Consider the following 27,679-nt stretch of genomic DNA (forward strand, 5'->3'; position numbering starts at 1 on the left):
AAGTCACTCCAGTGGTGTCCAACTCTTTGCAACCCCATGGACTATAGCCCACCAGGGTCCTCTGTCCATGGGATTCTCCAGGTAAGAATACTGGAGTGGCTTGCCATTCCCTCCTCCAGGCAATCTTCCTGATCCAGGAATCAAACTTGCATTTCTTACATCTCCTGCATTGGTTGGTGGGTTCTTCACCACTTCAGTTCAGTTCAGTTCAGTCACTCAGTCCTGTCCGACTCTTTGTGACCCCATGAACCGCAGCACACCACGCCTCCCTGTCCATCACCAACTCCCGGAGTCCACCCAAACTCATGTCCATTGTGTCAGTGATGCCATCCAACCATCTCATCCTCTGTCATCCCCTTCTCCTCCTGCCCTCAATCTTTCCCAGTATCAGGGTCTTTTCAAATGGGTCAGCTCTCCGCATCAGGTGGCCAAAGTATTGGAGTTTCAGCTTCAACATCAGTCCTTCCAATGAACACCCAGGGCTTATCTCCTTTAGGATGGACTGGTTGGATCTCCTTGCACTAGTGCCAACTAAATCACTGTAACAACCTGCTAGCTAGTTTCCAAGCTACCAGTCTCAGTCCTTCAATTCAGTCCCCTCATGGCTACCAGACACATTTTTCTAAATGGGAAAAATGTTCATGTGATTCCTTTGCCAAAGGCTCTTAAAGAGTTCTTTGCCAAAGATCCCTAACCGGACTCCATAAAGCTCTGTAGCTTCATTCACCTACAAAATAAAGTTCAGCCTCCTTTTGTAAGATCCTGACTCATCTACATTAGATAGTCAGGTTTTACACTGTCCAGTGCAGGCTTCCTTGAGGTTATCTGGTTTACCTGAGATTCACTAAACTATGGACTCTTTCACATTAGGGGCTGGGTTTTTCATCACTGAAACTACAATATCTAACAGAGTGCCTGGCACGTAACACATGTCAAATGTTTGATGAATGCAATTTAAGAATGCTATATTTAGTGACAATTTAAATCTTGATTGAATCTGAAAACAAATTCATCATTAAAGATAATTGTGTGAACAGTCTAAGATGCATCCCCTCCCTACATTTAACAATGGCATATTTTCAAGACACGTCTGCCTAGAGCAAGGACATATCTGTAATAAGTAACAAATTAAATACTAATCCTACTCTGCAGATCTTAGGTTTAGTGTGACGGTTACTGCTTCAGTGCTGATTCCACTGAAATCAACATATAGCCAGAGCAGTACTAATGGTCACAATAATCCCTCTCTATCCTGGGATTTGAGTTCACTACAGATTCACACCTGCATTCAGGAGCTGGACAGATATCATTTTAGTGCCAAGTTCAAGTTAGAACCCAGTCAGCCATCCTGGTTCACTAGGAGATTGGTTGTTTGGGCACTTATGAGGAAGTTCAGAGGACTTAAAAGGTCTTAAAGTATTGGAACAGGCTGAGTATTTATACCACCTTAAATTTGTACTGATACTGAGGAAAAGAAAATAATAAGATATGCTATTGCCAGGCCAGGCAGAAATTCTAGTATGTATTTTATTTGGTTAAAAGGGTATTCTGTGATTGCATTAAAATGTTTATGCTAAAGTTTTCTATTGCTACAGTTTTTGTTTGGGGGAGGTAAGATTTTGAGAAACCAATTCAACATTTGTTGTTGCTATTTATTACTGTTTTCCAGAGGAATGCTAGTCAGTAAACTCCATAGCATCAGTGTATTCAATCCTTTGGGATAATAAACTGCACAATATCCGGAACTATTCAGAATCTGATAAGAATATTTAATGGCTCAAGGTAAAGGAATTACTGACTTACAATATATACATCACAGGTTAATAATAACCTGATCTTTATTGAGCAGTTAAAAAAAAAGTTAAGCAGGAGATTTAGGGTTTCAAGGAAAGAAAACTTATACAAACAAATGTTAGAAAATTATAGTGCTCTTTTCTCCTTGTAGTCATTGATTCCGTTTTCTTGTAATGTGAGACCTTGAGAAGGAGAATTCTACTGAAAAAATTACTACTGTATTGGGTGGGGGATGGGATGAGCACAAAAGGAGGCCATGCTGCTGCTGCTGCTAAGTCACTTCAGTCGTGTCCGACTCTGTGTGACCCCATAGACGGCAGCCCACCAGGCTTCCTCGTCCCTGGGATTCTCCAGGCAAGAACACTGGAGTGGGTTGCCATTTCCTTCTCCAATGCATGAAAGTGAAAAGTGAAAGTGAAGTCGCTCAGTCGTGTCCGAGTCTAGCGACCCCATGGACTGCAGCCTACCAGGCTCCTCCGTCCATGGGATTTTCTATGCAAAAGTACTGGAGTGGAGTGCCATTGCCTTAGCCTAGGCATAAAATAAAATTCAAATATGGCCCCCATCACTTGCCACTTAACCCTCAAATTTCCAGGTCATGTGAAACTAGTACAAGAATGTATGAAAGGAAAATGTACTCGGAACCTTAAATATGGCCAGACTCTAGAGAGTGACATTTTTGTGTTGGTCTAAAAGCCCTAGTGACTGCAGCCATGAAATTAAAAGATGCTTGCTCCTTGGAAGAAAAGATACAACAAACCTAGACAGCGTATTAAAAAGCAGAGACATTACTTTGCCTATAAAGGTCTGTATAGTCAAAGCTATGGTTTTTCCAGTAGTCATGTATGGATGTGCGAGTTGGATCATAAAGAAGACTAAGCACTGAAGAATTGATGCTTTCAAACTGTGGTGTTGGAGAAGAGTCTTCAGAGTCCCTTGGACTGCAAGGAGATCCAATCAGTCCATCCTAAAGGAAATCAGTCCTGAATATTCATTGGAGGGACTGATGTTGAAGCTGAAGCTCCAATACTTTGGCCACCTGAGGCAAAGATCCAATTTACTGGAAAAGACTCTGAAACTGAGAAAGATAGAATGCAGGAGGAGAAGGAGACGACAGAGGAAAAGATGGTTGGATGGCATCACCGACTCAATGGACATGAGTTTGAGTGAGCTCTGGGAGATGGTGAAGGACAGGGAAGTCTGGTGTGCTGCAGTCCATGAGGTCACAAAGAGTCAGACATGACTGAGCGACTCAACAACAAAAAGCCCTACCTTTATTGATATTTGAGTGCCAAACAAAAATATCACTATTAGCCAAAAAATAGGCAACACAGGCTGAAAATGTAACCTAGATGGTAAGGACCAGGTCATCGTTTATCTATCTAGTAACTACTTCCTGTTACTATTCTCCTACTACAATATCCAGTCACAAGGCTGGTCATAAAGGGGTGTTCAAACTTTTGCTGCAATTGGAACCTCTTTTTGTGTGTCTTCTCTTCACGTATAGTTTATAACAGGGGAATTAGATTGGAAATTGCATTAATCATTAAAATCAGACAGAGCATTATGTTGAGAGATAAGGTATTCATTTTGATCCTGCCACAAGAATCTACACAGGCAAAAGTTACAGATGTTAAATTAGTATTCTATTAGGTATCTGAATCAGAGAAAAAGAGAATTTGGTATGCCTCTACAGAAATTGTGGTACCATTTAGTATAAAAAATTCATAAATAAGAACACTCTGTTAACTGAGAATACTAAATTTCCTCCTGTATTAATTATTGCAAAGGCTAAGTTAGGCCCATACACTAATTTATAAAAACAAGCACAAACCCATCTCATTTGTTTTTATCCTTTCACAATAAGTTGTTTCTGCAAGTCAATAAGAAGAATAAACCTGTGGAACTATAAAGTTACGTTAACTTGATATAAAAGGTACCATATTAGTACCAAGAAACATGTATGTTTGTCATCGCAGCTGAAAACATTCTTTCTTATCATAGTGAGATAACTAGTGTAGTCACTCCTTGACACTGGTAGGGCTTTGGTACAGTTAAAGTATGAGGTCAGTCTAAGAGACACACAGAAAGACAGGGGGAGGAGGAGGGGGAAAGAAGGAAAGAGAGGAAAGAAGTTATCAAGTGCTTGGTAATCAGTGTTTTCCAAATTATATTTCAGATGTTTAGTATTCTGAGATAAAAAGCATTCTATAGATAAATAAGTTTAGAAAATAATGCATTAGACAAAGTTAAAGTGTTTTAGACTCATCTAGACTTCTCAGAGGTTCTGAGAAGTCCCACAGAGATATATATTGCCAGTCTCCAAGATAGGGCTATATGAGGGTAAGGAGGTGGTTAAGCTATTTTTTAATGAACAAGGCTATGTACTAAGTGTATTATATATTGTCTAATTTATCCCTCATAATAACCCTATGAAACAGGTACAACTATCATCCCCTGTTCAACAGATGAGTCTTATAGAGCAGTGATCTCCAACCTTTTTGAGACCAGGCACCAGTTTCATGGAAAACAATTTATCCATGGACTGGGGTTGGTGGGAGGATGGTTTCAGGATGATTCAAGTGCATTACATTTATTGTGCACTTTATTAATAGAAATTATTAATTTACTATTAATAATTATTATTAATTTATTATTATTACATCAGCTCCACCTCAGATCATCAGGCATTAGATCCCAGAGGTTGGGGACTCCTGTTATAGAGAATAATTTGGTTAAGGTCACAAAGCTATTACATGACAGATCTGGGATTTAAGTCAAAATCTACCTCATTCCTTAGTTCCTGATCTTTGGACCACTTTGACCTCAAAAGGTTCAAAGCCATTTCTATTGTTAGAACTTAACATCTTGATTTTAAGGTCCTGCTGCTGCTTAAAATGGAAATACACAGGGGAGAAGGACAAGAGTTGTTTCAGTTTCTCGATTATGTGATTTCTACCTGTATTTCTCAAAAACTACCAGAAAAATAGCAATTTGGATGCCACATTTTTTCCTACTTCTACATATAAAGCAATTACTTATTTCAAAATGAGGTAGTAAACAGCTGTAATAATCAAAGTTGAAATATTATGTTTAGTTAAAAAAAGAAAAAACTGTCAACAAAAGGTTCAAGAGAACTAACAGTCACAAAACACCCACCTCAGGCCAAACACTTTATTTACAATATCACAGGAAATGGGCATTATTACCCCTCCTTTATATAAATCAAGATAAATGAAGTCCTGGTCAACAACTTGCCCAAGACTACATGTATATTAATTAGTAGGGCTAGAATTCAAAAACAGCAGTCTGACTCAAGGACATCTGTTTTTCCATTACAATATGCTATCTCCCAATTTCAAACAGAACACATTCACCTCTAGTACAATAGGTTGAAATAAAAAAGAGTAATCATGTATCTTTCCTTGCTAAAAAGGGTAATCTGTTAGCCTTTAATTACATTAGTCAAAGTAAGTCAATTTCCTTATCTTGATTGCCAGTTCAACAAAAAGACATCAGCCAGACAGAAGCAGCAAAGTAGGAGGAGGGTTGAGGTCTAGGACAAGGGAGGTGACTGATGCTTTTGCACTGGCCAGTTTCCGTTTCTTTCACACATCCTGCTCTCTTGCCAAGATGAAATGATGGTGGTGGGAAGCAAAACTTTGAAGCACTCCTATAACTCAAAGCACTTTGGAATTCTGTTAAATATAGGTTGCTTGTGTATATCTACTAATGAAAACCTTACTCAATATAATCACACTTTTCTAGCCTTCATCTGAATGACTGTCGAAATCCTCTAAAATGAGAAAAGATGTAATGACTTGGAAATCTGTTAATGGCTAAGCCACAAATCAAAATTACATTCTTGAAACTTTTGGGAACATTACAAATGCTATTAAAATAAGCCAACCTCCGAGATGATCATAGGTTAGGAAAAGAAAATGGAGATTCCTTAAGGTAAAACACATGTAAAAGGTGAGGTAGTGCTTTGGTCAATATCACAAAAAAACTGATTAAGTAGAGAAATCTCTCTAAACTAGCATGATTGGGGAGAACCTAATAAACTATATTTAATGGAGCTATCATTATGAACAAAAACCACAAGAGAAACACTGATGAGTTGCGTTTCAAAAATTCATCTGCAAATGAGTTGTTTGGAACTAGAGACAATACATTTTCCCATAGTAATGTTGGTAAACACAGTTTGAGCTCCCAAATTAACCCCCAGATTATTTCCATGAGAAATGCTTTGAGGACTAAAAACTTCAAAGCAAATATAAATTATGACTTAACCCAAATTTATAATAAGACTTCTCAGTAAAAAAAATCTCAGAAATACTTAAGCAAGCAAGCAAAAAAACCAAAACATTTAAAATATCTTAAATTCTGGGACATAAGAAAAATGCATATTTAATCAGGAGGATTACATGGTTGATGGGAAGTTTTTGTAGAGACTGTGGGAGTTAGTTATGGACACATTTAAGGTTGTTAAGATATTGACAGCACTGGCTTCTTTATGTCTAATTTCACTTCAAAAGAAATGGCATCACATAGAAAGAAGCTCAATTTTTTCTTTGTAAAAATGGGACTCAGAAGGACATAATAAAAGCGAAAGCAAGAGAGAGAGACTATATCTAAGGTAGAATTGATTGAGCTATGAAAGGCAAAGGAAGCATGTAGAAAAGTAGGACACAAAATGTACCCTAAGAGGAAAAGAAGTGGTATAACAACTACTCTTGAGTTTGACAGTTTCTTGTGCAAATCACCAACCTGTGCATAGCAAAGTATTATTTCAAAGGAAATGCCAATTTAAAAAACAAATACATGCATGCTCAGTTGTGTCCGACTCTTTGCAATCTCATGGACTGTAGCCCACATGCTCGTCTGTCCATAGGATTTTTCAGGCAAGAATGCTGCAGCGGGTTACCATTTCCTATTCCAAGGGATATTCCTAACTCAGGGATCGAACCAGCATTTCTTGCATCTCCTGCATTGGCAGGCAGATTCTTTACCACTGCACCACCTGGGAAGCCCCCAAAAAACAAGTACAGAAGGTTCCTAACTTATGATGATGTGACTTATAATATGAGTGGTACGATCCTCTCTCGAGACACTGAGCGGGAGCAGTCAGCCATATGACCATGAAAGTAAACAACTAATACACTCACCACCACTGTGTACCCATACAACAATTCTGTTTTACACTTTCAGTACAGTGTTCAATAAATTACATGAGATAATCAACACTTTATTATCAAATAGGCTTTGTGTTAGATGATTTTGCACAACTGTAGGCTAATATAAATGTTCTGAGCATATTAAAGAACATGCTATCATGTTAGGTAGGTTAGGTGTATTAAATGCATTTTTGACTTATGATATTTTCCATTTATGATGGGTTTATCAGGATGTAACTCCATCATAAATCGAGGAAGATCTGTAATTCAATTTTAATGATGTGTTAAATACAATTTTGACTGAGCTTGTATGTTCTGCACATCATTAATAAACTGTAAAATAAGAATACCATGATTCTCCTTTGTCCTTATTCTCATAAGGTTTCTTCCTCTTTTCTAGAATGACAAAAGCTATCGTCATCAGTGTCTCCTGTACAATGTTACAAACTTCCATCCATCCACAGTTCTTCAGGAACTCTGTCTATTAGATCTAATCCCTTGAATCTATTTGTCACTTTCACTGTATAATTCTAAGGGATTTGATTTAGGTCATACCTGAATGGCCTAGTGGTTTTCCCTATTTCTTCAATTTAAGTCTGAATTTTGCCATAAGGAGTTCATGATTTGAGCCATCAGATAACTATGATAGTGTGATCACTCACCTAGAGCCAGATATCCTGGAGTGCAAAGTGGAGTGGGCCTTAGGAAGCACCATTATGAACAAAGCTAGTGGAGGTGATGGAATTCCAGCTGAGCTATTTCAAATTCTAAATGATGATGCTGTGAAAGTGCTGCACTCAATATGCCAGTAAATTTGGAAAACTCAGCAGCGGCCACAGGACTGGAAAAGGTCAGTTTTCATTCCAATGCCAAAGAAAGGTAATGCCAAAGAATGTTCAAACTACCACACAATTGCACTCATTTCACATGCTAGCAAGGTCATGGTTAAAATTCTCCAAGATAGGCTTCAACAGTATGTGAACCGAGAACTCCCAGAAGTACAAGCTGGATGTAGAAAAGACAGAGGAACCAGAGATCATATTGCCAACATTCATTGGATCATAGAAAAAGCAAGAGAGTTCCAGAAAAACATCTACTTCTGCTTCATTGACTAAAGCCTTTGACTGTGTGGATCACAACAAACCATGGAAAATTCTGAAAGAGATGGGAATACCAGACCACCTTACCTGCCTCCTGAGAAATCTGTATGCAGGTGAAGAAGCAACAGTTAGAACCAGACATGGAACAATGGACTGATTCAAAATTGGAAAAGGAGTACATCAAGGTTTTATACTGTCACCCTGCTTATTTAACTTATATGCAGAGTACATCAAGCGAAATGCCGGGCTGGATGAAGCACAAGCTGGAATTAAGACTGCAGGGAGAAATATCAATAACCTCAGATGTGCAGATGACACCACTCTTATGGCAGAAAGTGAAGAAGAATTAAAGAGCCTCTTGATGAAGGTGAAAGAGGAAGAGTGAAAAAGCTGGCTTAAAATGCAGCTTTCAAAAAACTAAGTTCATGGCATCTGGTCCCATCACTTCATGGCAAATACATGGGGAAACAATGGAAACAGTGACAGACTTTATTTTATTGGGCTCCAAAATCACTGTGAATGGTGACTGCAGCCATGAAATTAAAAGACACTTGCTCTCTGAAAGAAAAGCTATGACAAACCTAGACAGCATATTAAAAAGCAGGGACATCACTTTGCTGACAAAGGTCCATATAGTCAAAGCTATGGTCTTTCCAGTAGTCATGTACGGATGTGAGAGTTTGACCATAAAGAAGGCTGAGCACCAAAGATTGATGCTTTTGAACTGTGGTGTTGCAGAAGACTCTTGAGAGTCCCTTGGACTGCAAGGAGATCAAACCAGTCCATCCTAAAGTAAATCAACCCTGAATATTCATTGGAAAGACTGATGCTGAGACTGAAGCTCCAATACTTTGGCCACCTGATGTGAAGAGCTGACTTACTGGAAAAGACCCTGATGCTGGGTCCCATCACTTCATGGCAAATACATGGGGAAACAATGGAAACAGTGACAGACTTTATTTTATTGGGCAGATTGAAGATTGGGAAGATTGAAGGCAGAAGGAGAAGGGAATGACAGGATGAAATGGTTGGATGGCATCACTGACTCAATGGATGTGAATTTGAGCAAACTCCAGGAGACAGTGAAGGACAAGGCCTGGGGTGCTGCAGCCCATGGGGTCACAAATAGTTGGACGCGACTGAGTAACTGAACAACAAATTGTCATCAGATGAACTCAGTGTGTCATGGGTGAAAACTGCCAATATATTGGATTCTTCATATTAAGCTATTAAATTTAGCATTAATTTTAAAAGTATTGAATAGAAAAGATATTGAAGAGGGCTTGGGAGGGCAAGCAGGCCTCTTATGAAAAAGAAACAGACAAAAAACAAGAAAGGTAAGGTATGTATAAAAGGGGGGAAAGGAAAAATACCAATCGTAATACAAAGGGTAAAGAGAAGAGAAACATTCTATATTATAAATTGAAAAAGTCAGTCTTTAAAGTTCTTTAGTGTTCAAGGCTTATTTTACATATGAAAAAACCAGTTAGTATTAACAAGAAAGGACCATGCTAACAATTTTGTGAGCTAGATAGATTTAAAAAACCAAAGTAATTCTTCTTTAAATTCTAATAATAGTCTATAAATCATTTCTACCATTAGGTATGCTTTGTTCCTGCTATTGGTATAGTCACATAATTAATGCTTTCTTTTGGATTTATGAACACTATAGGAGTATTCTGGATTTTTAAATAACATTATTTTTCTGATTATAAGTATAAAACATTCATTTTAGGAAATTCATAAAATAGAGACAAATTATTATGAAGAGAACAATAATCACCTATAACTCCACCAACCGGATATAACCACGGTTAACATTTTGGTGTATTTTCTTTTCAAAGGCTAAGACTTTTTTTTTTTAGGCTAAGACTTTTTAGTTGCAGGCAGCATTTAACTAAACTTATTCAACATTTTATCTGAAATGATAAAGACTGATATCCTGAGAGAAACACACACACACCAAGTGAGTTCAAGCACCATCTTCTTTCAAAAAAGGTCAAAATAAATAGGGTTAACTCAAAATCACTGATTTGTATCTAACTTGAGCATTCAAGCATTAAAACCAAGTAAATCATGTCTAGGTTCTGAACCTAACAGCCCCCATAAAGTCAGGCATGAATCACCAAACTTTCTTTCTGGAAGCAATCAATATTGTAACAAGCCTAGGGGCAAATTCAGGCAATAATTATATGTCATGATATACAGAAAGAGGTACATACAGCTGAAAGAGGCAGAACAGGAAATGGAAAAATAACAAAGAGCCCTTGTGCTCTGCTTTGCCCACAGGGCTCCAAAGTGGGTGTTAACAGCAAAATGTGGCAATTCTGAACTGGCTTAATAACTTTGTCAAAAGTCCTTGGAAATAACTCCCTATAATGTGTAGCTAAGGATCAACCACAGTTAACTAGCTCCAATGCAGTGTAGGATTTGTTTCTGTGGGTGAGTGGGCTCCTACCACATGCTGCAAGAAGTCATTTCCTCTGAAGACAAAGTTGACAATTGTGCTGCTTCAAAGGTTCTTCACTGTGGGGCGCAAGGTCGTTTTCTGGGGTTCCGGGACTATCCTGCTTCTTGATCCAGGTGCTGGTTACACAAGTGTGCTCACTTTGTGAAAATTCACCGAGCTATACACTAATTATTTCTGTATCTTTTTGGTATGTACATTATTCGTCAATAAAATTTACATATACAAAAAATTATTCACCCCTAAGCAGTATTTGTGGTACCCTATCAAGTAAACTTTGGGGAAAACCTAACAATAGTTTATAGTTCAGTGGCCGTCATGATTAAGAAAAGCCATTTTAGTCAATGAGGTGCTGCTTAACCAAGCAACAAGGAAACTGGGTGTAAACCTCATTTGTGACCTAAATCCTATAATATAGGAATATTATAAGAATACCATAGGAGAAGAGGAACTAAGGCACAAATGGTGATCAAATCTTTCAAAAGGCTAAGGCCACAATAGGCAATGAATATGGGTTAGACCAGATCATGTTTTTGACTAGTTAGCATATTTTATATAAAGCTCTCTGGGGTATATTTTTGTTTTAAATGTTCCAATTCACATCCCTCCCCATCACCATTTCTGTACTTCTTTTTGCTAGTTATTGGAAAAGAAGCTCAATTCCCACTCCCACCAAAGACTGCCATCTTTAGCTTATAAGAGAACCCTCTTTCTATTTTTAATTACACGGGAAAATGCTTACAACAAGAAGTAGGATACAAAACTACATATCTAGTATATAATTATAATTCTTTACATAATACATATACAGAGCAAAGGGAGAAAATGGCAACAAAAACACCCCAAAATGCTAAAATGGTTACATTTATGGCTTTTTCTGTTTTCCTTTAAATTGTCTGTATTTTCTTAATACTATATTAATATTCATGATAAAAGTAGGATACCAAACTATACCTATACATGGAAAAAGAGACAAGGGATATTAACGATACCGTCTCTGCGTTGTAGAATTATGTGGAGCTCTTATTTTTAGTTTTCTGTATTTTCCAAGTTTTCTGCAAGAAGCATAGTTAAGTTTATAATCAGAAAATAATTTAGACAATATCTTTGGTACTCTCCTCTATTTCCTCCATCGAAGCCTAAGAATAGAGACTAAATGCATTCTAGATGAGACAACACACATCTTCCATGGACTAGGGGAAATAGTTCCTTATGTGCTTAGAAAAACAATTCATCAATCAAGCTATATTGACTTTTATATTATGGAATTTTTATATTATGGAATTCAACATTCACCAACATGTTCAATGGAAGCACTTTAGCTGGAGACATAAATTGAATGGTATAAATTAAATTTTTTAAATATCAAAAAAATAGAAAAGGAAGGTTCAACAGAAATACTCATTGTCTTTATTTCTTTGTTATCTAGGTCATATTACTATTTAAAAACCATAAACTAGCACATGATGGTGACTACCATAGAAGTTAGGGTGCTTGCAATCTTAAAGTATTTATATAATCTTATTTCTCCTTTTTTTGTATATTGAGGCAGGACGCTCAGTACTTAGCATACAGTAGACCCTTGATAAATGTTCAGTGAATTGAGTTTCAATCCCTTTTTTTAGATAGTTTTCTAGGGAACCTTATGATCCTCTGTCATTCTTGTGTATTTAAGGCCACTCAACAAGTATTTTCAGAGCACATACAGTAAAAAGGTTTCTAAATTGTTGTTTTTTAGCCACTAAGTCAAGTCCAACTCTTTTACTACCCCGTGTACACTCGCCAGGCTCTTCTGTCCATAGGATCTTCCAGGCAAGAATACTGGAGTGGGTTGCCATTTCCTCCTCCAGGAGATCTTCCCAACCCAGGGATGGAATCCGCATCTCCTGCATTGGCAGGCAGATTGTTTACCACTGAGCCAACAGGAAAGTTAATAAAGGTTCCTATGGGGAATATGAAATTAATAAAACCTTAAAATGATTACAGTACAGTAGGAAGAGAAAATACATGAACAAAAACTACCAGCAAAATGCAGAAAGTACTTATAAGGGATGGAATTCTATGGGAGATAAGAGATTATTTTGTTTTTGGTTGTGGGGTTTGTGGTGAGAAGAGGAAAAGAAGGAATTATGAAAACCTTCAACGATGAGGAGGCATCTGTGTTGGGTTTTGAAGAATGGGTAAGTTTCTGATCAACAGAGCTGGGAAGAAAAGGGTACACAGGCAAAAGCAGAAGTATGAGCAAAGGAATGATAATGGGAAAGGCTAGAGAATATGTTTCAGGATCAATATGAGACAAGAGGTACATAAAGCTTCAAAAATAGGTTGGGACTAGATTATTAAGAGTTTATATGCCATGTTGAGAAACATAATCTAAAAATTATAAGTAATGGGCTCTTGAGCAATGGCATATGTGTGTCCAGAGCTATGTTACAGTGGCCATGTGGAAGAAGAACTGAAAGGAAGAAGTGACTGAAGGCAGGGAGACCAATTAGGAGGCTAAGCATTTGTTTCCATTAGAAGACATTTGGAACTGTAAGCAGTGTAATAACAATTGTGAGGGAGAAGGGAACATAGTGAGAAGAAGGAAAAGTTTAAATCAACTGGACGTGGCAGATACTTATTAGAGGGAGAGCGTTGAGGGCCTGGATGTGAATGCAAGGAAGAAAAGGTGGGAGATGAATGTGTTAATAAAACAACAGAAATGAAACAAAAGAGAAGCAAGAGACTGCTTGGGAAGGAGTTTCAAAGAAGGAGTGGTCAACAATATCAAATACAGTTCTGCAGAGAGATCAAAAAGGATGAACGTGAGAATAAATTTTGGAATGGTATTTTACCTTGGTAAATCATCACCACCCAATCTCTTCTCAACTTCTTTTTGAGCCTAAAGAGGTTCTTTTTGATGTCAACTTACTAGGGGCTAAAAAATAAAAATTAAAAAACAAACAACAACAGCAAAACTCAGAATAAAAACTAAATGTCAAATGGTTGAGAAGGAACTGGGTGGTAATAAACCAGTGGAAAATCCTATTCCAAAGTCTTTGTGAATGGAAAAGAGATTGGTTACTCAAGGGACAAGCAGTTATTTGAGAAAAGAATGACAAACATATGCGGGCCAAAAGATTATTTTCTTGTAAGGCATTCAGTTTACTCAACTTATTCCTAGTTACAGTTAGATGTCAGATAATATGGACCTTGGAGTACTCGTGGCTATTCATTTTCAAATTATATACCACAAACATACAAATCAATTTTCATTTTCTAAAATACATTTAACTATCCCTATCCTAACTCCAAATGTATTTCTAAAATACTATCCTATCCTAAGAAAAATTATAGTTGCTTCCTAAATGTCAGGCTTTGTGTTAAACACTTTATCTGTATTATATCATTTAATCCATTAACCTTGTCAGGCAAGTTTTTTATTATGTCCATCTTACATAGGAGAAAACTAAGACATAGAGAAGTAAAATACTGACCTAAGATTTTAAAAATAGTAAGTGGCAGGGGGAGGGAGTTTGGGATTTACATATACATAGTACTTTATATAAAATAGATAATCAACAAGGACCTACTGTATAGCACAGGGAACTATACTCAATATTTTATAATAACCTACAAGGGAATTGGGCCTTCCCAATGGCTCAGCAGACAAATAATCCACCTGCAATGCAGGAGACAAGGATTTGATCACTGGGTCGGGAAGATCTCCTGGAGGAGGGCATGGCAATCCACTCCAGCATTCTTGCTGGAAAAATCCCACCAACAGAGGAGCCTGGCGGGCTATGGTCCATGGGGTCACAAAGAGTCAGATGTGATTACAGCAACTAAGCATGGCACATAAGGGTAAGGGAAAAGAATCTGAAAAAGAATGTGTGTGTGTGTGTGTGTGTATCTGAATCACTGTGCTATACACCTGAAATTAACACAACACTGTAAATCAACACACAAGTATATTTCAATTAAAGAAAAAAAACCTGGGGACTTCCTTGGCAGTCCAGCAGTTAAGACTCCTGACTCCCACTGGAGGGGGCACAGGTTCTATCCCTGGTTGGGGAACTAAGATCCCACATGCTGCACTGAGCAGGCAAAAAATAAAAAATAAATAAATAAAAAGTGGCAAAGGTCATCTTCTTAATATGCTCTAAGAAGTCTTTCAACAATGTATACAACAAGCAACTGTTTCATATAGCAAACTCTATTCCAAGGGAGACCACCAAATCATTCACTAACTTAAATGGCTTGGTTCATTCACTTTTTTACAACCCTCAGGAATAATGCTTCTCCTGCCATCCTTTTGAATATGTTTCAAGTTCTTGTAAGCATGTCATGGATTATGAAGGTGGAAGCTTTGCACAGGTCTTTCAATAAACTCATGCCTGCACATGTTGACTCAAGGAAAACTATACAAGGAAGTACTGACACCACTTCAACCCGTGGGCTGTGTTCAATTAGAAAGCATGCAAGGCTCAGGCTCATCTGCTTGGGAAAGCAGACTAGTTAGTTGTGCAATAACAAGAGCATGCGCAACGTGTCTCATCGTGACAACCCTGCATTTTAGATGGCTTTAGTGCTTACTCTAAGTTTTGGCTGCTTCGTATCTGATTTTCATATTTAAAAAAGACACGAATAGTGATTTAACTGTGAAACCAAAATTTTCTCTGAATTTTCTTCCCCGTTTCTGGATCAATTTGAATGAAAAATATCCAGATATTGCAGGATCAGCTGTTAGTAAAAATCTATCATTTACAATTTTTTATCTGAATGAATCAAGATTTTCTGGAAGATAGTACACAGAAATAAACTGCTAGGTTGCAAGGCTATAGCTACCCTTTGGGAAAATTTGTTATCCATAAAAACAGCCTGATTTTTCTAATTGGTTGTGGTTAGATAGTGGAGTTTCTCTCCAATATACAAAAGTTTTAAAGCTACTGCTCTAAACCAGTTAGTTCTATTACTTGAAACAAATGGATATTCATGGTCACAGAACTGTGATAGGTAGGAGTGTGGATGATCAGCACTAATCCCAGTGAAGGACAATTCAAGCACAGGCCCCTGTGAGAGGGGGTGGAGAAAGGTTTTGTAAAACGAAGTCCACAGCAATGACTTTTCCACATTCAGCAGCCCTTGTAGAATTCATGGCAATATATATTACGTTAATCAACACTTAAACTTCAGTCTTACCTCTTTGCCACTAGGATCCAAGAGAAATCGTTTTTTGACCAGAGATTACAATGAACCCTGGGATTACTCTCAGGAATGAGCAAAGCAAACAACACAGCACTTTGCAAACAAAATATTTAACAACATACATGGATGAAATGCAAAGTGATTTCCCCCTGTGTTGAAAAGTAGTTTCTCCAGGAGTTAAAGGGAGAAATGTGATTCCATTCCTCAAGTAACTAGCTAGCTCTTTCAGCTAGTTAACCTAAGTGTAACATTGCTACAGTCAGATAAGAATTCATTGCTACATCTCAGATAATAATTCATTTTTTAAAGTATCAAAATACTCTTCTGAGTTTTAATTATGTGATCGCTATTTAGGGCTTTATTTCTATATAGTATTCTGAAACAAAAGAGCCATGCTGAGATTCCCAGTGTATTTAGGGCTTTATTTCTATATAGTATTCTGAAACAAAAGAGCCATGCTGAGATTCCCAGTGTAATTGTCTTTACCCTGACAGTTGTGTAAGCCTCTGTTTGCTCAATTTTTTTGCATCTTGTTTGCATTAGCCTATTATAATAACTAACTTTTAACTGAGTATTTATTATCTGCTACGTAGTTTACATACATTATCCTTAATGATCACAGCAATGTAAATATCTCCATCTTACAGATGGGAAAACTGAGACTCAGTAAAGTTAAAACTGAGACTCTGACCAAGGACACAAAGCTATTATGTGGTAAATTCAGAATTTGATTCTCATTCTTGGCTACAATGTCTGTGCTTTTCCTAGTACATCATACTATCTCTCCACAAAGTATAAGTAAGATGTATGCAGAGTGCCTGGAACATAGTAGGAACGCAAAAAAATTAATTTTATTGTCCCCTAAAACTATCAGATAAATATAAGCTTATATCCTTAAACAGAAGTAGGATGAAAGCAGTCTAAACCAGAACTCTCTAATTAAAGAGTACTTTTCAATTCCAAATCATCCGTGCAAACGAATCTCATTTGGAGGAGGCAAAGTCAAAACCTTGCATGTAAGTAGCCAATTGAAATGGAAGGACTTTAAAATTTATGAGTCCTTATTCTTCCTTTCTATCAGCCTTTAAAAAGTCTTTTCATTCTAATCAATGAATTATCAACCAAAAGAGATGGAGTTGCTGCTATTTTTACTCAATATAAAATCTAAGACTCACAGCATTTTAGAGCTGGAAGGGAGTTTATTTGGTTCATTTTTGTCTCTGCACAATCTGCAACTTGGCCTCCCCCTCCTACCTCTGTACTATTTATCATTTGACTGAGTAACCTGTACAAGGTCACAAAGCTGGTAGAGGCACAGAAGGGACTAAAATGAGCTCAAATCTCCTGAGTTCCAGTTCAGTGCCCTTTCCATTATACCACCCAGCCACTCTCTATGAGTGCTCTCTAGGCAGGGCCAGACACACTGTTTTAGGAAAAACACAAAACCTCCAATAGCTAAACAAGCAGATTCATCTCTCCAGTGACTCCTAAAAGGATAATCACTTCATCCTCCTGGCAAACCTGTGGGAGTGGTTCATTCTTAGTTCCTTTCCATTTGATTGAGGAGGGAACCCAGGCTAGACTTCAAATAAGTTGATCAAGGTCACAGGACTAGCAAGCAATGGAGGGAGAATTTAACCAACATCTGACTTGAGGCCCAGCTCTCAACAACTATGATATACTGCTAGTATGTGTCTCTGCCTTTTTATCCCCCCACATTTTTTTCTTTGTCTTTTGGGGCCTAGGATCACTATGTACACATGGTATGAATACCTAAACATAAATATGGAGAAGGTTTCTGGAAGGATAACTGAAAAGGGAAAAAGATTAACCCACCTCATCTACACAACCGTAAGATCTACCTGGATTACATTTTCCGAAGTCTAGGTCCTTGCTAGCCTCGTGCATAAACCTCTCCCTTTTAAGTAACACTAATGGCACCTGTTTTGTCACTCAATAAGCTAAATCAGATTTTTTTTTCCCCAGAGGCCAAGGAAAGCAGTGATGCCAACAGTCACTTGGGACCTGAGACCCAGGGGCAGAGAAGGATCCGAGGGCTGAACATAGTTTCCAACAAAACTGGAATGAGGTTAACAGGGCACAGTAACACAATCTTGTACCTGATTCGAGGAAACACGCAGAGAAAACAGGGAGAGCGGAGGGAAAAAAATCTGCGGCGGGCCTGAGGCTGTGAATCAGGACAAGATTGAGGAAGGCATTTTCCAGATGGGCTTCTCGGTTAGGCTGCCTCCCAAGTCATATTAAACCCAGTGCCCACCACCAATGCCCACCCCATGCAAGCACCCTCACAAACAGCAGGAAAAGACGACTCAAAGAACCCCAACAGTTCTCGAATTGCCAGCCTCTGCAATCCGTTGGTTTTTACCCTTTTCCACCAAAGAGGCAAATTCTGAAGGATTTTCCCGCCCAACCCCCCATGCAGGGTGAAGCTCGGGGAAGAGAGGACCCTGCCTCACTCGATGGGGACAGAAAGGACACTCGACTTCCTTCGGAGCAAGGGGATAGAGGGAGGAATACCCTGAGAGAAATATGGAAAAAACGGCCTCGGCAGGGGTTTGATGGGGCGCAATCGGATAGCTGCACTCACCCGGGTGAGACATGGGGATGACCTCATTGCGGGTCCCCGGGAAGTTAAAGATGACGGCTCCAGACGCCCCTCTCTCGTAAGCCAGATGGATCTTGTCTGCGAAGGTGCAACCCCCACCGCGCTGGATGAGGGCCAACCAAGACACTTGCACGCTGCTGCCCCAGTCCCCCGGGACCGTGGGCACCGTGAAATTCGTGTGCGGGTTACAGGCATTGAGCGCCCCTGGCCCGTCGGGCGGTACCAGGACCCCAGCCACGGGCTCGAGCGGCGAATCCTGGCCGTACACGCCCTCCTCGCTCAGCTCCCACACGGTGCGGTTCACTCCGGTGTGCGGAACCCGCCAGGACACGTTGAGGTACGCGGTCCACACGGCTTCGGCTCCCCTGGAGCCGGGGGTTTGCGGACTCAGAACCAGCAGGAAGCACCAGGCCAGCAATCGGGAAAAGCCACAACCACCGCGGCAGAAGACCCCGGCCCCCGGCAGCGGCCCCATGATATGCGCGCTCTGAGGTTCCCTAGGGCCCCTGGCACGTGCCTTCCCGACTCTCGGCGGGACCCCGGCCTGGGCCAGGTGCGCGCCAGGTAGGGAGAGGACGGGGCGAGACTGGCGCGCGCGGCGGGCTGGGTCAGAGCCGGCGGGCACGTAGCGTCGCCGGAGATGTTGCCGCAGAGGAAGCCCTTTGTGGCTCCACTCCTCTCCGCGACTGCCGGGGCCGCGTTGGGCTCCGGGGTTTTAGCGCGAAGCTCCGCCCCGCCGACTGGGGGTAGAGGTGGCTGGGAGGGAGGAAAGGACATTGCGGGACCGCCTCTTAAAAGGGTAGCAGGAGGGGAAGGCTTTAGACTAGGATCGGAAGCTGTGTGGTCAGGTGTGTCGAGTCGTTGTATGAAAAATGGACAGGTGAGGAACTGTGGAATCAGCGCGAACAGAAACGCTCGCTGGTAGGATTCGAGTCCATTTTGAACTGCAAGAATGTATTTTTTTCCCTCGTAACGTTTGCCCACAAGGCTGTTCAGGCTTAAGGTGCCAGAATGCGAAAAGTACTTCTAAAAAGCCCAGATCTGAAGGGTCTGAGTTGCAGTCCAGAGAATTTGGGTAGGTGGGTGGTACCTAGACAGGCTATTTACTAATTCTCTAAGGGGGGAGGGGCAGGAAGAACCCATTATCTTTTTTTTTTTTAATTTTTCCTTTCCTGCTCTAAACAAGCGTCATACCTGTGTATTTTCTTTTACCCTTACCTCATCCTAAATCTACTGCATTAGATGCCCCTTCTAAAGCTAATCTTAGCTCTCAAAAAAAGAATGAGTTTTCATACTCCTCGAAACTAAGCCTCTTCCATCTTCCGCAAACCAGATTTACCCAACCGGATATGTCTCCGCCAACTCATGACCTTAACTTAATCTTTCTCCATTGCCCACTAACAAAAATGAGCCTGATTCACCTTGACAATTCGCTCATGGCACTTTGGCGTTAAGAGTTCTCCTTATTTTAAGTATACAATTTTCATTTACCCTGTTAGTTGTTAATTTAGTATGTGCTCAATAAATAAGCATGGATTAAACTGAATTAATACTTCTGGTGTCTGACACATGAAGAATCTTCAACCTTGGCAAAATTACTTCTCCGTGCCTCAGTTTCCTCATCATCTATAAAATGGGGTGATAATAGTACCTACCTCATAGACTTGTCCAGATGATCAAATGAGTTCATACATATAAAGCCCTTAGAACAGTGCTAGCAGAGTATACGGCTTCCCTTGTAGCTCAGCTGGTAAAGAATCTGCCTGCAATGTGGGAGACCTGGGTTGGATCTCTGGGTTGGGAAGATCCCCTGGAGAAGGGAAGGGCTACCCACTCCAGTATTCTGGCCTGGAGAGTGCCATGTACTGTATAGTCCATGGGGTCGCAAAGAGTCAGATAGGACTGAGAGGCTTTCACTTCACTAGCAGAATATAAAAATTATATCTGTTAAATACTATTATTATTAAACAGTCAGGGACCAAATACTTTTTAAAGAATATCAAGGTTGTTACTTTGAGGTAATAATCAGAGAAAGTAATGTTCAGAATGTTTAGTTTTAACAATTTTTTCAGTTCAAATAAATATAATTTACTTTATCCAGCCCAACATTTGTTAGGTTCCTAATCAATCATTTCACACCCATGGCCCAACGTTTACTTAATCAATATTATTCACCAAGATTAAGCATGGGACAATTCTGCACTTGATACCCTTATGGTTTGAGAGAAACCTAGAGGAAAATTAATACCGTAACTAAACAGCACCTAGAATCCAAATAAACAGGCAATTTTTTGAACCATGAACTGTAGGTGTTGAAAGAGACTGTAGAGGTCAAGGGAAGTATATGGGACCAATAGCCTGGCATCCCCAACTACTGATTATGTTACTCTCTTAGATAAAAATTACCTAGAGTAAAATAAAAGGATAGCATCTGCCATGTAAAGAGATGGTATGATTCCAGAAATTGTCTGAAATTGCTGGTAAAGAGCACTCAACATTCAATCAAAATTACTTGTGTGACAAACAACTATATGGTACTTTGAGGAAACAATGTGTTCAAAAGAAAAGAGATCTTTTATAAGGTGTTTACAATAATGAAGTTTGAAGAGACATTTATTAATATTCATTGTCTTTTCTTAAATATTTATTGCAATCTCCTATATGTCAATCATGGGCTAAGCTTTGGGATAAAAAAAATAAGACATTAACTCTGCTCTCAGAAAGCTCATAAATTATTTTTGATCAGACAAACAAGCAAACTGATCATTGTACTATGTATAGAGTGCTGGATGTATATAGTGTAAGAGATATGCTAGAGTTAGGTGTAGGGCAGTAGTGGGTATTAGAGAAGAGGAACTAACTCAGACTGGGAAGTTAAGAAAAAGCTTCCCAGAGGAGGTTACAATTGTGCTGATTTTGAAAGTGTCAGCCTTTCTAGACAGAGAACAATACAAGCAAAGGCATTGATGCATGAAACTGAAAATGTTGAGAAACAACAAGTACTACAGACTCTATAAACACCAAGTGTTTGGAACCTGGAGTACAAGAGATAAAGTTATAGAGGTTCAAAGGGGTCAGTTCTTGAGAGTCCTTTGGGTAAAGTTAAGGAGTTTGAACTTGATCCAAAAGCAAGGAGTAATATAATCAGGGTTTAAGCAGGGAGTAATAAAATCAGATCTGAATTTTAGTGATCATTATGGCTTCTCTGTGAATAAAAATTTGGAGGAGACAAGAGTCTCCTGCAGGGAATCCTCTGTCTGCAGGGAAACCAATGCTCTCCAGGTGAGAAATGAAGGTGGCCCAGACTAAATAGGTAGTGGACATAAAGAGAAATGGACAGATTATAGTGTATTTTGGAGATAGAATCAATAAGACTTGTTTAGAGGATGAATGAGAGGGAAGAGTTAGGGACTGCTCTGAGGTTTTTGACTTGGAAGACTGAATGTCATTTAATTAGGAGGAGGGTTTTAAATATGTAGAGTTGGTAGGAAGAGAAATTATTTCAGTTTAGACATGTTGAATTCAAGGTACCCGTGATGTAACTAGGTAGAACTGTCCAGCTGGCAGTGGAATTTTCTGATTACTGAACACCTACTAAGCACAAGACACTTGAGAGGTACAGGTATACAGGGACAAATGAAACAGTCCCTGCCCTCAAGGAGTTCATAGTTTAGTAAGAAAGTCAAAGTGTTAGTCAGTTGCATCTGACTCGTTGCGACCCCATGGACTATAACCTAACAGGATCCTCTGTCCATGGGATTCTGCAGGCAAGAATACTGGAGTGGGTTGCCATTTCCTTCTCCAGGGGATCTTCCCTACCCAGGGATTGAACCCGGGTCTCCCACATTGCAGGTAGATTCTTTACCATGTGAGCCACGAAGAGAGGCAAGCAAATAACAGCATAGTGTAATACATGTTATCATTGCGAAGAGTATAGGATGCAACATGGGTATGGCTGTCTTTACGAACAAATAGAGTTAAGGAAAAAGAAAATAAGGATATTCAGACATAGGCAATAGGTAATAAATAGCAGGGAACATTCGAGAATTCCCATTCAATAGTTAGGTATGTCTGGGGAGCAAAGGGGGAGCCAGGAGGAGTGGAGCAGGTCAAGTGGGTTGTGCCAGAGCATGAAGAGTTCAGCAATCTATGTTAAACAGTGTAGGCTCAATGCACATGTGTGCACACAGAGACATAAAGTAAATATGGCAAAATGATAACAATTGTTGAATCTAGATGGTCGGTATATAGGTGCTTGCTATAATATTTTTTCAGCTTTTCTCTATATTTTAAACTTTTCGTAATGATGAGTTTAGATTGTAAATTTATATTGAAGTGTATCAAATGAATGATATTACCAGACCTAGGCTTACATATATCATCCGAATTGTATAAGGGTAAAACAGACTTGGTATTGAGGCCCACACCCTCACCCTAGACCATTCTAGCCCAGTGGTGGAGATGGAGGTATCAGACTATCATAGCTTGATGACATAAACTGTTAAAATCATCCTATGAACTCCCCTTGCTATGAGTCCACCCTCACCAAGCAACCTTCTTATTATCATTTAGCTCCTCATGTAAATATGCCTACAGGGCGATAATGTATCTGTTCCTCTTGGAAATTATGCTTATCATTAGAAATTAATCAGTTGGCATTCTGACTTGTATATGGGTCTCCTGTGAATTTGGTTAAGCATGAGTCAGTCCCCAGGAGGCCAGGCTCTGGTTATACTACAAATCAAATTGCAAAGCTTATGAAGCTAAGGACCAGACTGTGGATCCTGACTGCATTAGAGTGCTCCCATTTTATGGAGCCTTGACTGGGTAACTCTCTGGCTTTCCCTAACCAAATCCCTCTGTCTCACTATGATTTCCCTTCAAACTGCAACAGAGCCTTTGCTACTAAGAGTGAGATCTGTTGATCAGGAGTATCAGTATCGTCAGTGAGCTCCTGAGACGTGAAGACTCTCAGGTTCCACCCAGACCTGCTGAATCAGAATCTGCATTTAAACAAAATTCCCAGGTTATTTGTAGTCTACTCTGGGGTAGACTAGAGTATTCCTGACAGGTAGCCAGCACCCAGCCTCTGCTTGAACACTCCCAGTGTCAGAGCTTACTACCTCCCAGAGCACTGCATCCTGAATAGTACGACGCTTTTCTTGTTAGAAAGTTCCTAGAGATGTACTGTGATTTTGCTTCAGTCTTTCCTCTTCCTCCCATCCAATTCTTCCTACCCCAGCTCCCCAGAGTTTCCATGCTCTTCCCCAGCTGTATTATCAGCACTCCACCAGGATCTTTGCTATGAGCAGTTTCCCTGTACCAGACTTCACCTTTTCCTGGCTCTCAAACTGAGTTTACCAGTTCTAGATGTATTCCTTCCGGGTCCCCAAGGCTAATAAGAGCTATTGTTCGTTGAGCATTTACTATGCTCTTTACATGCATTATCTCATTAAATTCTCACGACCCTCCATTATTATCCTTATTTTCATTAAATTTTCTTTTTTTTTTTTTTTTTTTTGCTGCACCTTTGGCATGTGGGATCTTAGTTCCCCCACCAGGGATGGAACCCAACCCCCTGCCTTGGAAGGCAGAGTTTTAACCACTGGACCACCAGGGAAGTCTGCTATTATCCTTATTTTCAGAAAAAAAAAAAAAACTGTTTCAGAGAAGATTCAGTTCAGTTCAGTTCAGTCACTCAGTCGTGTCCAACTCTTTGCGACCCCATGAACTGCAGCATGCCAGGCCTCCCTGTCTATCACCAACTCCCGGAGTTCACTCAAACTCACATCCATCGAGTCAGTGATGCCATCCAGCCGTCTCATCCTCTGTCGTCCCCTTCTCCTCCTGCCCCCAATCCTTCCCAGCATCAGAGTCTTTTCCAATGAGTCAACTCTTCGCATGAGGTGGCCAAAGTACTGCAGAGAGGATTAGTGACTCCATGGCTTAAAGCTCAACATTCAGAAAACGAAGATCATGGCATCTGGTCCCATCACTTCATGGCAAATAGATGGGGAAACAGTGGAAACAGTGTCAGACTTTATTTTTCTGGGCTGCAAAATCACTGCAGATGGTGACTGCAGCCATGAAATTAAAAGACTCTTACTCCTTGGAAGGAAAGTTATGACCAACCTAGATAGCATATTGAAAAGCAGAGACATTACTTTGCCAACAGAGGTTCGTCTAGTCAAGGCTATGGTTTTTCCTGTGGTCATGTATGGATGTGAGAGTTGGACTGTGAAGAAGGCTGAGTGCCGAAGAATTGATGCTTTTGAACTGTGGTGTTGGAGAAGACTGTTGAGAGTCCCTTGGACTGCAAGGAGATCCAACCAGTCCGTTCTGAAGGAGATCAGCTCTGGGATTTCTTTGGAAGGAATGATGCTAAAGCTGAAACTCCAGTACTTTGGCTACCTCATGCAAAGAGTTGACTCATTGGAAAAGACTCTGATGCTGGGAGGGGTTGGGGGTAGGAGGAGAAGGGGACGACAGAGGATGAGATGGCTGGATGGCATCACTGACTTGATGGACGTGAGTCTGGGTGAACTCCGGGAGTTGGTGATGGACAGGGAGGCCTGGCATGCTGCGATTCTTGGGGTCGCAAAGAGTCGGACACGACTGAGCAACTGATCTGATCTGATCTGAAACTCATATAGCTAGTAATAGAGTCAGGATTTCAATGTACTTCTGACTAAGTATTAATAGCCAATAATGACCCAGTATCTTTCCTCTCGAGAGTGGTATTTGCATTCTAACATTGCCTTACACCCAAGAAGGAAAGTTCATATGAAAAGTTTCTTGCATGCATTTCAGTCACTGTGACCAGTGACAGAGATATATTGGCCAGGAGTCTTTTTCAACTCCTCAAATCCTACCACAAAGGCTAGCCTTGCCAAATATGTATATCAGCAACACTGAACTGAAAGCCACCCTGAGCAGTGCACTATCTAATGATGAACTGGTAAACAGAGCAGCATACTGCAGAAGCAACAGCAGGGTACCACAGCAGCTGATTAAGTTTCCGGTCACACGGAGTTTCTGTGGTGGTGCAGAGATGGACAAGAGCGTTCAGCCTTTAATATATCTCCAGGAAATGAGACACCACATCTTACCATTAAATAAGTGGCAAAGTACCATCTTGGACAACTGGTGACCTGGCATCAAATCCATGCTGTAGCTAAACAGCTCGACAATATAGGTGCAGAGAATGTATGGCAACACGTTTCCACTTGAGGCAGTTGCCCTTCGGATAGCAAGAAGAAGATGGCAGTGCAGAGAGAGCAAAGAGCCAAACGAAACAGAACCCTAAACCCCAAATGTGGTGCTGTGGCATACTTTCAAATTATGTCCCATGACTTGCAAGTGCAGGTAAACCTCAGTCAGCTCAAGTGGGTATACAACTATTAGAAAACAATGGATATTTTTTTAAACAAAGATTTCATGCACTCAAAGAAAAGATAGAATTTCAGAGAGGGGCTTTACAATAGGTAGGTGTGCTATATCTGACTCTAAGAACAGTCTTCTCATGCCTGTAACAGTAATAGCTACCACTGAGAACCTGCCAGGAGCCAGACACGTTATACCCATGTGTTAAGTGTTATATGCTTCATCTTACCAGAGGAGAAATGTGTGCTCAGGTTAAGTAACTTGCTGAGGTCACCCATTAGGGAATAACCTAATGATCGAATTGGAATTTGACTCCATGTCTTAGAACAAAACTACACTCTTCTTGTACAACTTTTCATTCCATAACATTCCATAAACTACCTACCAAAGTAGGAGTAGGAAGGAAACATATTTATTGAGAACTTACTATGTGCCAGACACTTTACATGTATTAATTATATCATTTGATTCTTACAACAAGTAATAAAATCCTGTTAAAATGAGGCTCAGAAAAGTGAAGTTTCTTGCTGAAGGTCACACAGCTAATAAGTGGCAGAGTTGGAATCCACATGGGAGTTATATTTGACTCCAAATTCTATGCCATTTTCACTTTGCTGTACTTCTTCTCTGCATACTTAGTGAGGGTATTACTACAAGGGGCAAAGATTTGTTGTTTTTCAGTCAGATCCAGTAACACATTGAACCTACTAAGAATCCCTTCACCAGAGTGCACTGATTTCTTGCTGAGCAGCCCTAAAAATCCTAGATAACAGAGATAATGAAAGTCCATTTAGTCAAGTGCTTCATCATCCTCTATAAATGTCTACATTGAGTTGTACACACTGGCCCCCATGCTTGTGTGGAGAGGAGTGCTTGAACACATGTTATGTGTGGAAAGAGTGTTTTCTGATCACTGATGCAAACTAGTACAGAAAGGAATCATACTGATAAGGACAGTGAAGAAAATTGGAAGTGAACTGTGACAAGTTGACTGCTATGGGGAAGGGGAATCAAGTTAGCTATCTTGAGTTTGGGGGGATGATTGTGGGGATCACAGATTGCTAAAAAGGGATATGAGTAAGGAAGAGCCCAAGACATGGGGTCAGCAATGGTTCCAAGGGGAAAGTTGGGCAAGGGAGGTGCTTGAAGGAAATGATGGATGTGAGTGATTTTTACCCTCACCTGCAGTATCAGGACAACGTTATCGGGTTGGCCAAAAAATTTGTTGGGTTTTTCCATAAAATCTTACAGAAAAACCGAAAGAAATTTTTGTTCAACCAAATACTTGGGAAATTAATCTGTTCTCATGCAATCTTTTCTCTCTTTTTAGGTTTCTAGTAAGATGACTTTCAAAGAATTAAATCTGTGAACACAAGAGATTTCTGTATATTAAAAGAAAGAAAAACAACTGCTTGGGGAAAATGTTTTTAATGAATTGTGCCCTACAGATAGGAGAAGGCGATGGCACCCCACTCCAGTACTCTTGCCTAGCAAATCCCATGGATGGAGGAGCCTGGTGGGCTGCAGTCCATGGGGTCGCAAAGAGTCAGACACGACTGACTGACTTCACTTTCACTTTTCACTTTCATGCATTGGAGAAGGAAATGGCAACCCACTCCAGTGTTCTTGCCTGGAGAATCCCAGGGACGGGGGAGCCTGGTGGGCTGCCATCTATGGGGGTCACACAGAGTCGGACATGACTGAAGTGACTTAGCAGCAGCAGCAGCCCTACAGATATGGCCACATATATGAGGTTTATTTCCAATCTGTTTGCACTACTCAGTAGACTAGATCCTGTTGTTATTTTTAACTTTGTTGTGGACTGGTTATGTGACACCGAGGAAGTTTCTGTTTCTTATTTCTCAGCTACAAAATAGGGATAATAATAATGAAAAAATTGTGTAGATATATTCTGAACCACTTAGTGTTCCTTCAGATTAAA

General features: G+C 40.0%; 1 protein-coding gene across 5 annotated transcripts in view; it reads right to left on the bottom strand.

Moving 5' to 3' along the window:
* The window catches only part of RNF128 (ring finger protein 128), a 66,022-nt gene extending 46,978 nt beyond the window's left edge, over positions 1 to 19,044 (bottom strand). For 3 of the 5 annotated variants that reach the window (XM_006052779.3, XM_025277213.2, XM_006052778.3), the window contains exon 1: positions 18,337 to 19,043. In XM_006052779.3, the coding sequence (XP_006052841.1) occupies positions 18,337 to 18,829 (493 nt within the window). In that variant the 5' untranslated portion in view covers positions 18,830 to 19,043. Of the gene's footprint in view, positions 1 to 18,336 lie in introns of all 5 variants that reach the window. The other 2 variants (XM_006052776.3, XM_025277211.3) reach the window with 2 other exon arrangements.
* Positions 19,045 to 27,679: the final 8,635 nt, after the last annotated feature.

The sequence above is a fragment of the Bubalus bubalis genome, chromosome X (assembly GCF_019923935.1).
Source record: "Bubalus bubalis isolate 160015118507 breed Murrah chromosome X, NDDB_SH_1, whole genome shotgun sequence".
NCBI lineage: Eukaryota > Metazoa > Chordata > Mammalia > Artiodactyla > Bovidae > Bubalus > Bubalus bubalis.